General features: G+C 40.9%; 1 protein-coding gene across 3 annotated transcripts in view; it reads right to left on the reverse strand.

The window, feature by feature from the left end:
• Positions 1 to 14,346, reverse strand: part of ush1c (Usher syndrome 1C) — a 226,814-nt gene that overhangs the window by 127,732 nt on the left and 84,736 nt on the right. For all 3 annotated transcript variants that reach the window (XM_080190278.1, XM_080190280.1, XM_080190279.1), the window contains exons 10-13: positions 13,170 to 13,229; positions 8,664 to 8,720; positions 4,313 to 4,455; positions 180 to 245 (exon numbers count right to left, since the gene is read on the reverse strand). In XM_080190278.1, the coding sequence (XP_080046404.1) occupies positions 180 to 245; positions 4,313 to 4,455; positions 8,664 to 8,720; positions 13,170 to 13,229 (326 nt within the window). The remainder of the gene's footprint in view (positions 1 to 179; positions 246 to 4,312; positions 4,456 to 8,663; positions 8,721 to 13,169; positions 13,230 to 14,346) is intronic.

A 14,346-nucleotide genomic window follows, 5' to 3' on the forward strand; every position in this document is an offset into this window, starting at 1 on the left:
AAGAAAACAGGCAGTTGGGCAGTAAACTAGAGAAGTCCCTACTCTTTTTGAATTGTACCATGGAATCTTTTATATGAGTCAAAACTTTGTCCTGGAAGGTTACAAAATACATCATCAAACTGACATTACTGCAAATCAATATTAGGTGAAAGGGACCAATACTTGTGCAAAATACTTACTGTTCAATTTCCTTGCGATATCTCTCTTGTTCTTCAGTGGTTTTCTGTGAAATCTCTAACTTCCTTCTAAAAATATTAAACATCATTTTAGAAATGCACTACTTTCTTTTAGATACAAATGCAAGGTTAAAAAAGAATTTTAAAAAATGTTTCATTCAATTCATGTCTCAGCTTCCCATTTAATTTAATCAGACTTTCCCAATGTACTTATTTTGAGGTTGCATAATCTAAATCTTTACTCCCCCCTCCCTCTCCTTTTCTCCCCTCTCCTCCCCACAGGCATATGCAATTTGAAAGATACTGTGAACCACCTGTCACAAAAACTGTGGAGGATATAATACTCTATTTGATTTTCTCTTTAACACCACAAGGACAAGTGACATCCACCTTCATCTCTATACAGTGACACAGTTGAGACAATACTCAGAGGGAAAAAAATTAATCCTGAATTCTTGTGCCAATGGCATTGACTGTTGGAGCAATACCAAACAATGCCATCGCAACTATCGCGACTAACACTAAATTGTTTGAAAGATCTATGTATTCAGGAGGAAAAAGGTTGTCAGCTACCTGTCTGATTACGTTCTTTAAAAAACAGGCACTGGGGCAATGTTCCTGTGTGCAGTTTGCAAGCAATAGAAAATTTCCATGCATTGAACAGAGTAAGGATTATAGCTGGATAGGTCAGAACAACAATTTAATTTGCATAACAAATAATAAAACATGGCTCCAACATTGGCTAATCCCTTGCTGCTGTGAACTGGGTCCTGAAAATAAGATTTCAACCCACAATCAGTGAGGCTAGCTCGAGAGAGAGCATTACAATGTAAATGGAACAAAGGGGAACAGGCTTGGTCATTAACAATACAAGCTGCACTTTGTCCAAAATTGGTTGCATTATCAAGTTAATGTGAAACAGAATAAGAACAATAAAATGAAACTCAATAGGCGGGATTTTACAGCTTTGCTCATCCCAAAACCATAAAATCCCACCTAAGATCAATGGACTTTTCCATGGTCCACTCCTTGCACGCTCTGATTTCCGGGGCGGGCTGTATGGTAAAATTCTGGCCAATGACTAACTGTTGTAATATGAACTCAGAACAGTGACATTTAAACATTTAATCCCACACAGATCTACTCTCAAGAGGTATCACTCTCATTTTATCACATAAACAGATGTTGATTCTTAAAGCATAAATAGACTTGGAGTTTTCAAGATGAAAAGCCACACCAAATATTCTCTGTTGCTCTAGTTTGTCAAAGATTTCAGAACTGTAATATTAATAATAATCTAAAAGATGTATGATATTCTCCATGTAATGAATTAACTAAATTACATACATCATTATTGAATGGATTTAACATATTGCAGATATCTTCCAGCTCCTGTGCATGATAACAGTAAAGACAACTATGTCCTAATTTTGGTCATTAAGAATTTTACATTTTGTTCTGCACTGTTACAGAGACAACACAATTTTCAGGTGAGGTTATCAATCGGTTATCATTGGTACATAAGGGAATAATATTCTAAAAGGTTTCCTGAATTAGTGATTTGTTGCATACCTGAATATAGGTTTACTAATGCAGCAATAGAAGACCTCAACTGCAACTTGATCTGAGCTGGAATTTAGTTTGACCCAATTTGCTTGAAGGTCTGACCTCATACAAAACATGATGGTGAATTGATTGAAATAGTTAAAGTAAAATAAAATCCTTCAAACGGATTCTGTGTAAGTATCGTGATTCACTGATAGCACTCACACAGTGCCAAATTTAGACTTGGCGAGGCTCTAAGCTATATAAAGCTTGGAGGCCCCTTGTTAAAAAGTTAACACCAATAGGTCTTACAAAGGTGTGTACCAAAACAGGACATTCAAAAAATTAGAAACATAATTATGCCTTTTAATTATTTAATAGCAAGGTATTTAAAGTAAAAAATTTCCTCAGCTGAGATTCCAGACTCTGTTGTCTCAGTAACAGAGGCACTAGGCTGTGGTTGTTTTGGACTTTGCTGATCACCTTGGGTTGGTGGATCCTTATCTGTTTCTGGACTAAAGTAACTTTTGGTTATTCTTTGAGTTGCTCTTCAAGCTGGTGCTTTTTCTTTTCTGGTGTCCACTCTTAAATGTTCTCTTCATTGTAAAGCTTCTGAAATTTTGTGAGGCCCCTGCAGATTTTGTGAGGCCTGAAGCTGTAGCTTGTTTATGCCTAAATCCAGCACTGCACTCACGTCCCTGTGGGATCAATTTCCAATTTAGAGACTACAGCATATAATCTAATTTGACATCTCAGTGCTGTACTGATGGAACTGCACTGGAATTTTGGAGGTTATTTGGAGTTTCCACTTTCCCTCTGAGTTGGAAGACTTCACCTGATGAAGGAGCAGTACTCTGAAAATTTGTGATTTCAAATAAACCTGTTGGACTATAACCTGGTGTTGTGTGACCTCCCATCTTGTCCATCCCAGTCCAACACCAGCATCACCAAATCTGTGTGGAGTTTGCACTTTCTTTCCATGTCTGCGTGGGTTTCTTTCGAGTGCTCCAGTTTCGTCCCACAGTCCAGAGATATGCAGATTAGGTAAACTGGCCATGCTAAATTTCCACTTAGTGGCCCAAATTGTGGGTTAGCTATGGTAAAATATGGAGTTACAGTGGCAAAGTGGAGGAGATGGTCTGGATGAGATAGTCTGTCACAGGATAAGCCAGATGGTCTCTTGTGCACTAAAGGGATCCTATGATTGGTTGCTGCACTTCCTACAATAATGAATATTGTTCATAAGTACCATCTGGCTGTAAAGTAATTTAAAACAACCTAAGGTTGTGAAGGTGATTTTGATTTTTTTCATTTATTTTCTTCCAACAGTACAAATAAATGAAGCTATTGTTCAATCGCTGCAAAACTTTTCTTGCAAAATAATAAAAAAGAATTATTACAATGTAAAATCCTGCCTATTGAGTTTCATTTTATTGTTCTTATTCTGTTTCACATTAACTCGATAATGCAACCAATTTTGGACAAAGTGCAGCTTGTATTGTTAGTGACCAAGCTTGTTTCCCTTTGTTCCATTTGCATTGTAATGCTCCATTAAAAAAGAATAGTGTTACAATTTAAACAGCAAACATTGGTGTGCTGAACTGTATGCAGGTAAAAAGAAATAGAGATCAGGAAACTGCCTTGGCTCAGTTGTGAGCAGACAAAGAAGCTACAATTTCTCTATAGTTTTGGAAGCTGAATGGCTTGTATGACAGACCTTGAGGGAAAGGTGACCCATCAGGTGCAGCAGGTGGTCAGGAAGGCGAATGGGATGCTGGCCTTCATAGCGAGGGGGATTGAATATAAAAGTAGGGAGGTCTTGCTGCAGCTGTATAGGGCATTGGTGAGGCCGCAACTGGAGTACTGTGTGCATTTTTGGGCGCCGCACCTGCGCAAAGATATTTTGGCCTTGGAGGGAGTGCAGAGGAGGTTTACTAGGCTGATACCGGAGTTGAGGGGGTTGAGCTATGAGGAGAGGCTGAATAAACTGGGCTTGTACTCGTTAGAGTTTAGAAGAATGAGAGGAGATCTCATTGAGACGTATAAGATGATGAATGGGATGGATAGGATAGAGGTGGAAAGACTCTTTCCCGCTCAAAAAAGACAGTAGGACTAGGGGGCACAGCCTCAAGATAAAAGGGGGGCAGTTTAGAACGGAGTTGAGGAGGAACTTCTTCACTCAAAGGGTGGTGAATCTCTGGAATTCTCTGCCCGTTGAAGTGGTGGAGGCTGCCTCGCTAAATATTTTTAAGACGCGGGTTGATGGGTTTTTGATAGGAGAGGGGATTAAGGGTTATGGGGAGAGGGCGGGAAAGTGCAACTGAGCAGCGACAGATCAGCCATGATCTTATTGAATGGCGGGGCAGGCTCGAAGGGCTGGATGGCCTACTCCTGCTCCTATTTCTTATGTTCTTATGTTCTTATTATAAGATTAACACTGCCGTGTTCTTTCTGAATATTTTTGTTAGTTCGCTCAGCAAATAAATACAATTAGAAGATGATGTCTGACTGAGGCCAGTCTGAAAAGGGCATGAATTTTGTTTCATTGCACTGTAGAAATGTCATAAAGCAACTTGAAAGTAACAACTCACAGCCTCTCTTTCTCTTGTTGTTCTTTCACGATCTTGTTGGTTTCCATCGCTACCTTTTTCTGGTGCATCAATTCCTGACGTTCTTGCTCACGTCGGTAATATTCATTAATTCGTTCTTCTTCTGTCTGGAATAGCTCTTTCCCCTGGAATGAAAAGCACAATGTGAAGAAATAAGCTATTGATGTTACAGGCATTCACTCTCTGATGTGACTAGAAGGGCTCTCATTTTTATATGTAGCCCTTCTGTTCATTTCTTAGCCTATCATAGAATCACAGAATCCCTACAGCACAGAAGAAGGACCTTCAACCCATCAAGCCTGCACTGACAACAACGCTACCCAAGTCCTATCCCCATAATCCACACAATTATCCCACTAATTCCCCTGGCACTAAGTGGCAATTTATCATGGCCAACCTACCTAACCTGTAGATCTTGGGAATGTGGGAGGAAACCGGAGCACCTGAAAGAAACCCATGCAGACTTGGGGAGAATGTGAAAACTCCATGCAGTCACCTGAGGCTGGAAGCGAACTCTGTCAGACAGCAGAGCTAATCACTGTACCACCCCAAGTTGTGAAGTTTTCATGATTTTCATCATTATCTTCAATATTAAAGGAATTCAATTATATCCCATTATCTTTTGATTTATCCTCCTCTTCTTTCTATTACTAAAGGTAATGTGACAATAGGTATGAGATTATGGAATTAGCTCGACTCCTAGTGCCCATCTTTGGAACAATAACCTTATGGATACAAACATGATCTCAGGAGAAATATGTTATTCTTTACAATTGTTTTCAATCCTTCCTCCACAGATGCTTTGTGAAAGGATATTACACAACTTGAGAACCTCGGATTATACACAATAGAGAGCATTGTGTTGATAAGTAGACCCAAATCTCATAACGTGGCTAATAAATGTATAGTATACTCTGACCCTAAGAGCAAATGGAATAGCAACACAAAATCTTACTGCATCACCAAATTAAATATATTAAAACAATAGTGAACTAAAATGCACTGAATTAAACTATTCATGTAAAATGGAAAAAGTCAGATGAAATGGAAATCTTTAAACCGCAAAGCCAGTCAATCAATACTGAAAAGATAAGTTAAAATTTATCTGTATGTCTTTTTTGAATGAGGGGTTGTGAGGGAAGATTTGAATGGCTTGCCGCATCTTGCACGGGGGAACCTGTTGCAAGAGAAGCTGTACAATCCAGGTATATGGGCTATGTGCCTCAAGGATAGGTTATATAGAAAAAAGGTCAGGTGGCAAGTGGAGTGGAAAACGCTGCTCAATCATATCAACATCTTCAAAGAAAAGTACAACCAATACAACAGATATTTTGGTATTGAAGCAATATGTAATATTTTACAGCTTTCTCTTAACAAATCTCTTTCTTTTATATGAAAAAGTTGTTACAAGATAGTTATCCAATGCACCCTCTGGACAGAGCAAATTAATGTGTAACAAAGCAATGAATTTTTTCAACCTTCGTAATGCTAGGCCATGACGCACGATATATCAAGTGAGGAGCAATTAGCTGTCAACACACTTGTGTCACCATTAGGTTCAACTCTACCATTAAATGGAGCCTCAGAGTCACATCACGTACGATAGATACCACTGCGTTTTACAATTTGATCAGAAGTTACCAAGAGTTAGATTTGATTGCCTTCTAGGCTCTGTCATTCACTTTTTAAAAATATTTCCACCTTACAATACCAATTATTTGTGATTTATGACAGGAAAAATTGTTCCACTTGAGGGCTGATCATGTACCCTTCACCAAGTTCCCTTCCCACTGTCATTAATCCATCAGGTTACATTTCTGATAATACTCATGCATTCTCTCTTTTCCATTTCACCAATTAAACAATTTATGGCCTTTGGTTCAGTTTAATTCATGTCAACGATCATGCCCTATTGCCCATCATACCTCAAATCTTTAATTTTAGATATATTTATTTTCCATATTTCACCATTTTAGTAGATTGTAAATTGCCATTTTAATATTTTATGTGCTAAGATTGGATCAACCATAATTTTGGTATCTTGTTCTGTTCAATTGCTATTAAAATACTTCATTCAATTAAAAAATCTATTATTCTTTTAATTTTTCATTTGTTACTTATCATAACAGCACATTAAATTAATTATGTCATCTAAAATATTGAATTGAGGTTTATTTTCAAGTTTGAGATTACAAGACAAGGAAAGGAGCTGCATGGCACAATGCAGTAAACGACAGCATCAACATCTCCAGGAGATAGTGGTGACAGACTGTATCCTCCAACTCATGCTGGGTAACTCCATGGGAGATCATGCAGCAATATATTAGCAATCTGTCTGTGGACAGTTCCTCATACTGCATTGGTAGAAGGGTGCATTTACAGTGTAAACAGATTACATGTGCAGTTTTCATAATACATATGGATATAGGAACTTAGAATGGACATGTAAAAAAAATCACGCCACATGATTGAGTTTAAGAAGGGGGTTAAATTATATCTGCATATCCTGGTTCAATTACCCGATGTTAGTTACCTTTTCCTAAAAGACCATCTTTGGTCTTACCTTTCTATTTGTGATGCTATAGGAGATTTACTATTTTGCTTTACTTTTTTTAAAAAAAATGAGCACCTAGTTGAAGAATCATTATGTAAGCTACCTTCAGAAAAAGTACAAGGAAAATCAGAAAGCAGCTTAGGTTACTTATCAGCATTTGAAAATATCTAGAAAATAGATATTAGGGGAATTGTATTATTTAAATAAGAGATCATTTGATGTAATTCCAAACAGAAGGCATCCCAAGTTCTTTACATGATCAAAACAGGCCATCTGTTTTTAAGTAACAGTATTCAAACACTGTTGAGTACTATGGACTTTTTTAAAAGTTAATTGACAAGATGTTAGCAACACTGGTAAAGTCAGATCTGTTGTACATCTCCATTTTTCTAAGATGTCAGTGCCCTTTTCCTTCAATCACTGCAGTTTTTCTATGGTCCTGTTCCCATGATATAGTGTTAATTAGTGAATTTAAGAATATGGAACTGTTCATTGGTTAAGTGGATTTTTAAAGAGGAGCCCTCAGTCCTCTGATTTTGTAAACATAATCCTTGACCTCATCAACATTTTGTTCATGTTTAAAAAAAATCCCTTTTATCTCCCTCAATATTATCAAATATGCCACAGACTGGGAGACTAAGATTCAGATGTTTTTAGGGACTTAGGGAGCATACCAAGCCTTTCTTGGTCATTTTAATTATTAAACCTGCTTTTCAGATATTTCCTCCAAAACATAAGGATTGGGAGGTGGTGGTTAATCAGAATGCTCCAGCCATCATGACATGAGACAGGATTGATGAAACAACTGGCCTTTTCGAAATTTTGTGTCTTTGTATGACCGTACTTCTAAAACCTAAGGAGGTTGATTCCTGATGCAGCTTGAACATTGAGACTGGATCTTAGGTGATGCACCCTTTTTTATACCTTAAATCTTTATTTTGTTTTGCCCATTTCCCCTATAAAAATATCGTCTACTGCAACTTGGTCTCACCAACTTTTTTCTCCCAGATCGAATACTCTTGGTGGATTAAATATTACTGCATGCAACTTTGGGTACAATTATCTATATTTTTTCAGAAAGTTACATTTTATGAAAGTATATCTTTATGAAAAGGGCAGCACAGTGGCACAGTGGTTAGCACTGCTGCCTTGCAGCACCAGGGACCCAGGTTCAATTCTGGCCTCGGGTCACTGTCTGTGTGGAGTTTGCATGTTCTCCTCGTGTCTGCGTGGGTTTCCTCCAGGTGTTCCGGTTTTCTCCCACAGTCCAAAGATGAGTGGGTTGGGTTGATTGGCCATGCTAAAATTGATCCTAGTGTTAAGGGATTAGCAGGATAAATATGTGGGGTTGTGGGAGTAGGGCTTGGGTGGGATTATGGTTGGTGCAGTCTCAATGGGTCGAATGGCCTCCTTCTGCACTTACAATTCTACAGCTTCAAACTATCCTTAAATAACCTCTCTAAAAGCACCTCTGTAGAAAAGTCATATGGACGGGATTCTCTGGCCTCCCCCACAGCGTGTGCTGCTGTCAATGGAATTTCCTACAGAATCCACGCTGCGGCCCTGAGAAACCCTCAGTTGGGGGTCTGCCATCAGTGGGACTGGACGATCGCACTGGCATGAAAATCCCACCCCTCAACTCTGTTTCTCTCTCCACAGATGCTGCCGGACCTGCTGAGCTTTTCCAGAATTTCAGGTTTTCAGCATTTGCAGTATTTTATTTTTATCTCAAAATCACTTGGTTTTCTTGTTGTTGTTCTCAAAGTGGTTAATACTTACTGCGCCAGTGAGCACAACGATCGTCAGGCTTCTGCTGCTTTTCAGCACTCGGACAGCCTGTTGCAAAAGAAAAGCAAAGATTTATGAACCAATTCAAAGCAAACTGACTTTGCTTTTTTGTCACAAGGTGAGAGAAGTAACTATAGAAGGCAGGTAAAACCATCTTGTGATTTATGCACCCAAATGGACCCTGGCATATTTTATTCTAACCTACTCCTATCAGCGGAAATTCCCCACACACTCACAGGTCACCTTCCCACCCTTTTTGGTTGGAGGTTGGGGGTCTCGGGACAACAATTTTCCTGGCAGTATGTAGAGGAGCCATGTGAGCCAGCCCACATGCTGTTAAGGTTGGCATGGTAAGTAGATTCACCACCCTCCTTGTCCCCCACTTACTCACCTGAATCACTTACCAAGTTCAAATCAGAGATAAAATGGTTTGTATTGTAATATATCACCAAAAAAAGTAATTTTCATGGGATTCTTTGAATATTCACGTTGTATTTAATAAGTGATTCAGAAATTCCTTGCACATGTTGATCAATTTTTACATGAAGAAAACTTCTGTAATATTTGTCTGAAATTTGCTGTTGACTAATTTGGACTAATGTTCCCAGGTAGTAATTCCATTGTTGGGATTACCATTCTCGTCCAAAGTCCAGGGCAGGGACCATGAGTATTTCCCATTGTGGAGCCCAGTGGGAATTTGCACCAAATCACAAACCCAAACTTCTATAAGCTTCTTTGTCGTGACTCACCATGGAAGGATAAATGGCCTGATGATCCCAGGGAGCTCTGCTCCACAGGTTTAGCATCATTTCCCTCAATGCAGAGGAGCTGGGAGTGACATCCTGTAAACCTGAGGATGAGGAGGATGCCAAGTTGTGTCTCCAATCCTGCATGGTAGGAGGTTATGATGTAGAGATGCTGGCATTGGACTGGGGTAAACACAGTAAGAAGTCTCACAACACCAGGTTAGAGTCCAACTAGTTTATTTGATAGTAGTCCCACAAGCTTTCGGTAACCCTTCCACACACCTGACAAAGGAATACTATTTCTGAAATCTTGTGGGATAACTATCAAATAAACTGGTTGGATTCTAACCTGGTGTTGTGAGACTTCTTACTGTGGCAGGAGGTTGCCAGGGTGGTCAATACCCACAGTCTCCACCAGAGGACTGCCCTGCAGTGCCAGAAATAGATCAATGACTGAAGAGATCACTCAACTGCTCACAGTCACCTCACTGAATGGTGCAGGGCTCAGTAACAAGGGTGGCCCTACATTAAAGAGCTACTTAATGTGACAAGATGATGTCTCATACCCCTAATGCAATCCATCCAATCTGCAGATGGAGAGGCCACTGCAGATCTTTGATCTGCACTGTTGGAGGGCGGGGTGGGGGTGGGGCGGTGTTGGCAGCAGCTGGTGGTTTATGTATTGAGGGCAAGCACCGCTAATGACATGGCCTCTGTGAGCCTTATCCTTCAACTCGCAGGGACTCACTATTCTGCAGTGTGCTTCCTCAGAACCCAAATCAGCAAAGAGCAGGCAGACAGTCTCCTCCGTCTCACATGCCATTCTACTGAGGACCTTCACCACCTCTGCTTGACATTCCCCCAATTCTCGCAGCATCTCCAGCATTTCATGCAGGGCCGATCCCAAAGGCCCATCCTGCAGTGCATCAATCATATAGCACACAATCAGAGGGTGATTTATAAGGATGGAAGCATGAGAAAGATAAATGAAACCTGTTCACTCTCAACACCATCTTCTCTTTCTGTGCAAAAGAAGTTACAGCACAACTGGAGACAGAGGGAGAGAGAAGACTTGAGCCAGGGGGGGAGCAACCTGAATTGAAGAACCTTACTGAGTTTGAGAACCAGGCAGCCCAGTAAACGAGGGAGGAACCAGACTGATGTTCTGCAGGTATAGAGGTTAGTAGTAAGGATCCAGTAAGGATCCATGCAGTTACATAGAAACTGAAGGGTTATGTGTTCCCTCATGTTTCAAACAGCTCATGTAGTCACTCGCTCTTTCCTCTTACAATTACAGGTGCCAGCAGGCAGAAGGGAAGGCCAGATGAAGTAATCCTGTCCAGGAGTACTGCCAGCCGTCACAGGACCAAGGGCTTTTGTGAAAAGAAACAAAAAGTGCACCTTGTGGAGGTGTCACAGCAGTCACCTGCACCCTTCACCAGCCCAGGGACAACACCTCGGGGGACAATGGACATGGTTCAGCAGGATTTCGCATTCGGGTGGTCACCACATGGATACATATCCATTGCCGAAGGAATCGGGGCCAGCCAAATTCACCAGCACTCAGAGGTTTGCTGAGGAAGAGCCATCTGCGATATCTAAGTTGAATGATGGGCCTTTGGGATCGGCCCTACATGAAATGCTGGAGATGCTGTGAGAATCAGGGCAACGTCAAGCAGAGATGGTGAAGGTCCTCAATAGAATGGCATGTGAGACGGAGGAGACAGTCTGCCTGCTCTTTGCTGATTTGGTTCTGACCTGTAAACACATGGAGGGTTCCATAGGAAAGATGACAAAAGCCATGGAAAACTATGTCAAACAGAAGGCCAAGTTTCTTTCAGAGATGCACGCACACCTGCACTTCATCGCTATCATGGGTGAGAACTTGCTGTGGTTACACAAGAAGGGGATGGGGCACCTCAACCTCCCTGCAGGGCCGCTACTCAAGGAATTAGTTAGGGGCTCTTGGGCACCCAAAGGGTGCAGGCACGGCTATTGTACACCCCGGGACCTCCATGCAATACTCTGAGGGTGGCTAGCCCTTCAGAATCCCTCTTGCCTGTGGCCCCTTCAGCTTCATTCTTTGACCAAGGAGCAGAAGAGCCAAAGTGTGCTGGGGCTCTCCAGGCCTCGGATCTCCAAAGGACGTTCCGCCTCCGCCCCCCCCACCTCCCCCCACCCAGTGTCATCCAAGACAAGAGGGCAAACTGGTCAGTAGGTGGCCTCCAACTCTGCTGTGGATATTGGGGGAGCTTCAAGGAGAAGTGGTAAGGAATGAAAGATTAATTAGTTAAAATTTCACATGTACTTGCACAGGTGCACTATAATATATAATTGTTAATGTTCTTCCATTTATGTATATAGACTACACTTGTACTTTAATGAGGTCTGATGTGGTTTAATTGTGTTTCATAATCATTAAGGCTGTGTGCCGCCACGTCTCCCCACCTCCGCTCTCCCAACCTCCGCGCGGCCCAACCCCCCACCTTCCTCTTCTTCAGGGGGACACCACATGCTGGGTCCATTTCCCTCAGAATCATATATGTGCAGGGGGGCAAAGATCTTTGCTGGGTCCCTTGTGAGCCATGTACTAGAAGCCTCTTGTACACATTGAGACTTTGCCCTTCACACACTCATTTATTAAAATGCCTCTGCATTATAGGTTCTATGTGCTTGTGTTCCCCTTCAGTTGTCCAGTTGAGCTGTCCTGCTGCTCTCTCCAGCCCCGGTAACCCAACTTCCAAGCAGCATCTCAAAATCTCAACCTCAAGGCTTCAGGTAGTGGCAAGCAACCATGTTGCGTGTGGCTTTTCAGGTAGAGTCCAACATTTTCCAAATTCCTACTGTGGCCCACATCCTTACCCACCATAACCACTGACCATCTGGTGTGACGTTTGACCCTCTGTCCCATGCAGATGAATGTCACATTCTCTGCCTCCCTGAGGAGTTCAATCCCCCTGACATCAGACAAGCCATCCCCAACCCTCACCATCCCTTCCTATCAACAATTCCCTCAGTATGCCTCCCAGAATTCATCAGTTGTCACCAAAGATGCCTCACTCTAACCAGGTTTCCCTACTCCCCCATGCCCATTCACTCTGGCACTACTGTCATGCCCATTCACACTAATACAGCCCCCCTTGCCTGTTTACATCTGTACAATGCTGGCAACACTCCACCAGGAACATTTCAACCCCCCACTCAATAAGCCACTTATTCATTCCTCACTCATTCCATGGTCCCCTCAGCATCCTTCTTTTCCCCCTACCACACCAACTTCCCCATCGGCGAGATTTGCGATTTCCATGTTTCTCCAGATCTTGAGCCCCCACTGGTGATCTTGCAGATGGAGAGTATGGGTTCAAGATCCTACCCTATGTCAAATCCAATGGGTTCCTCTTTTTAACTTTTTAAGCTTTTTCATTTTGGTCACTTTATATATTCTACTATGAAAATGGATACAAAGGGGAATATAATTTTAACTTGGCTCCCTGGGTGGGAAGCACATGGGATCAGGTGAAGTAACAGTTTTTACACCTTGTCCAATATTTATTTCCATTGACTAATGGAGTGTACAATTGGTTAGCATGTAAAATAAACCTTGTATCCAAACCTATCAGTGTCATGACAGGCCGGTTAGATTAAAATTGTCCCCTTTCGAATTAATTTAACAAGTGTGCCATGTTGTTACTATTAGAAATGGGCATCAGATAAAAATAAATTTAATTTCACAGAAACTTTTTTTTATTACCTCTCTATGATCCACATTTGTAAAATCTACTCCATCTACTTCGATAATTTGATCTCCAACCTGGATTTAAAATTGAGAAATATGATATATAAATGTAGCTTGACAACCTACGTTCAAACATTGTAAAATATCACTCTCTATTGAGTTATGTCCCGAACAACATACACATTCAGTCCCTCCTTATTAATCATCAGACACAATATAATGACACAAAAGACTCATAAATTACAAATGCACGAACAATTCCCAAAGGTCTTACACAAATTTGAAAGATGACAAAGTAAGAATAGGATTACTGATAGTGAAGAACAGAATACTAGGTTAGAACATAAATTGGTTTACGAGACAAAATGAACTGCAAGTGATATATTTCAGCTTTATATGTTCTAATCCCGGCCTATCTAGTCCTTTTGTCATAGCTAAAATCCTACGATCTTGACCATGTTCTCGCAAATGTCCTCAGCACCCTCTCCAGTGCAATCACATCTTTCTTGTAATGAATGCAGTCACCGGAGTTGGACTCAACCATGGTCTAACTAGTGCTGTATACATTACAGCATAACTTCCCTGCTTACATGCTATGCCTCAGCTAATAAAGAAAATCATGCCTTCTTTGGAAAATGTGTTTCTTTTAACCACCTTCTCAATCAGTTTTACTATCTTTAATGGTCTGTAGACACACTCTAAGGCCCTATGTTCCTTCACACTACCTAGTGTCCTTCTATTTATGGTGTGTTCACTTGCTTTGATGCACGTCCCAAATTGCTTTTTCTCACACTCTCCAGACTAATTTCCAGTTTCCACTTTTCTGCAAAATTGACCAGGCCATCTATATTTTCCTGCTGACTAAAACTTTCCTCCTCACCAACAACTATAGCACCAATTTTTGAATTATCTGCAAACTTGTTTATTATGGCCCTATATTTGGGTCTTAATCTTCAGTATTAAATATAAAAGTCAAGGGACCAAGTAGTGAGCACTATGGAACCCGAATGGTAACAAACTACAAGTTGCAGAAACATCTCCAAACATTACTCTTTGGATCCCAAGTTGGTTAGTGATAGGGAGCAATTTGACCCAACTATTGAATCCCAATTTTTTTGACTAGCCTGATTGCAGTGCTTTTATCAAAAGCACTACTAAAATCTATGTAGGCTTAATCCACCTCACTGCCAAC

This window comes from Carcharhinus amblyrhynchos, chromosome 6 (genome assembly GCF_965287045.1).
Source record: "Carcharhinus amblyrhynchos chromosome 6, sCarAmb.v2.hapA, whole genome shotgun sequence".
NCBI lineage: Eukaryota > Metazoa > Chordata > Chondrichthyes > Carcharhiniformes > Carcharhinidae > Carcharhinus > Carcharhinus amblyrhynchos.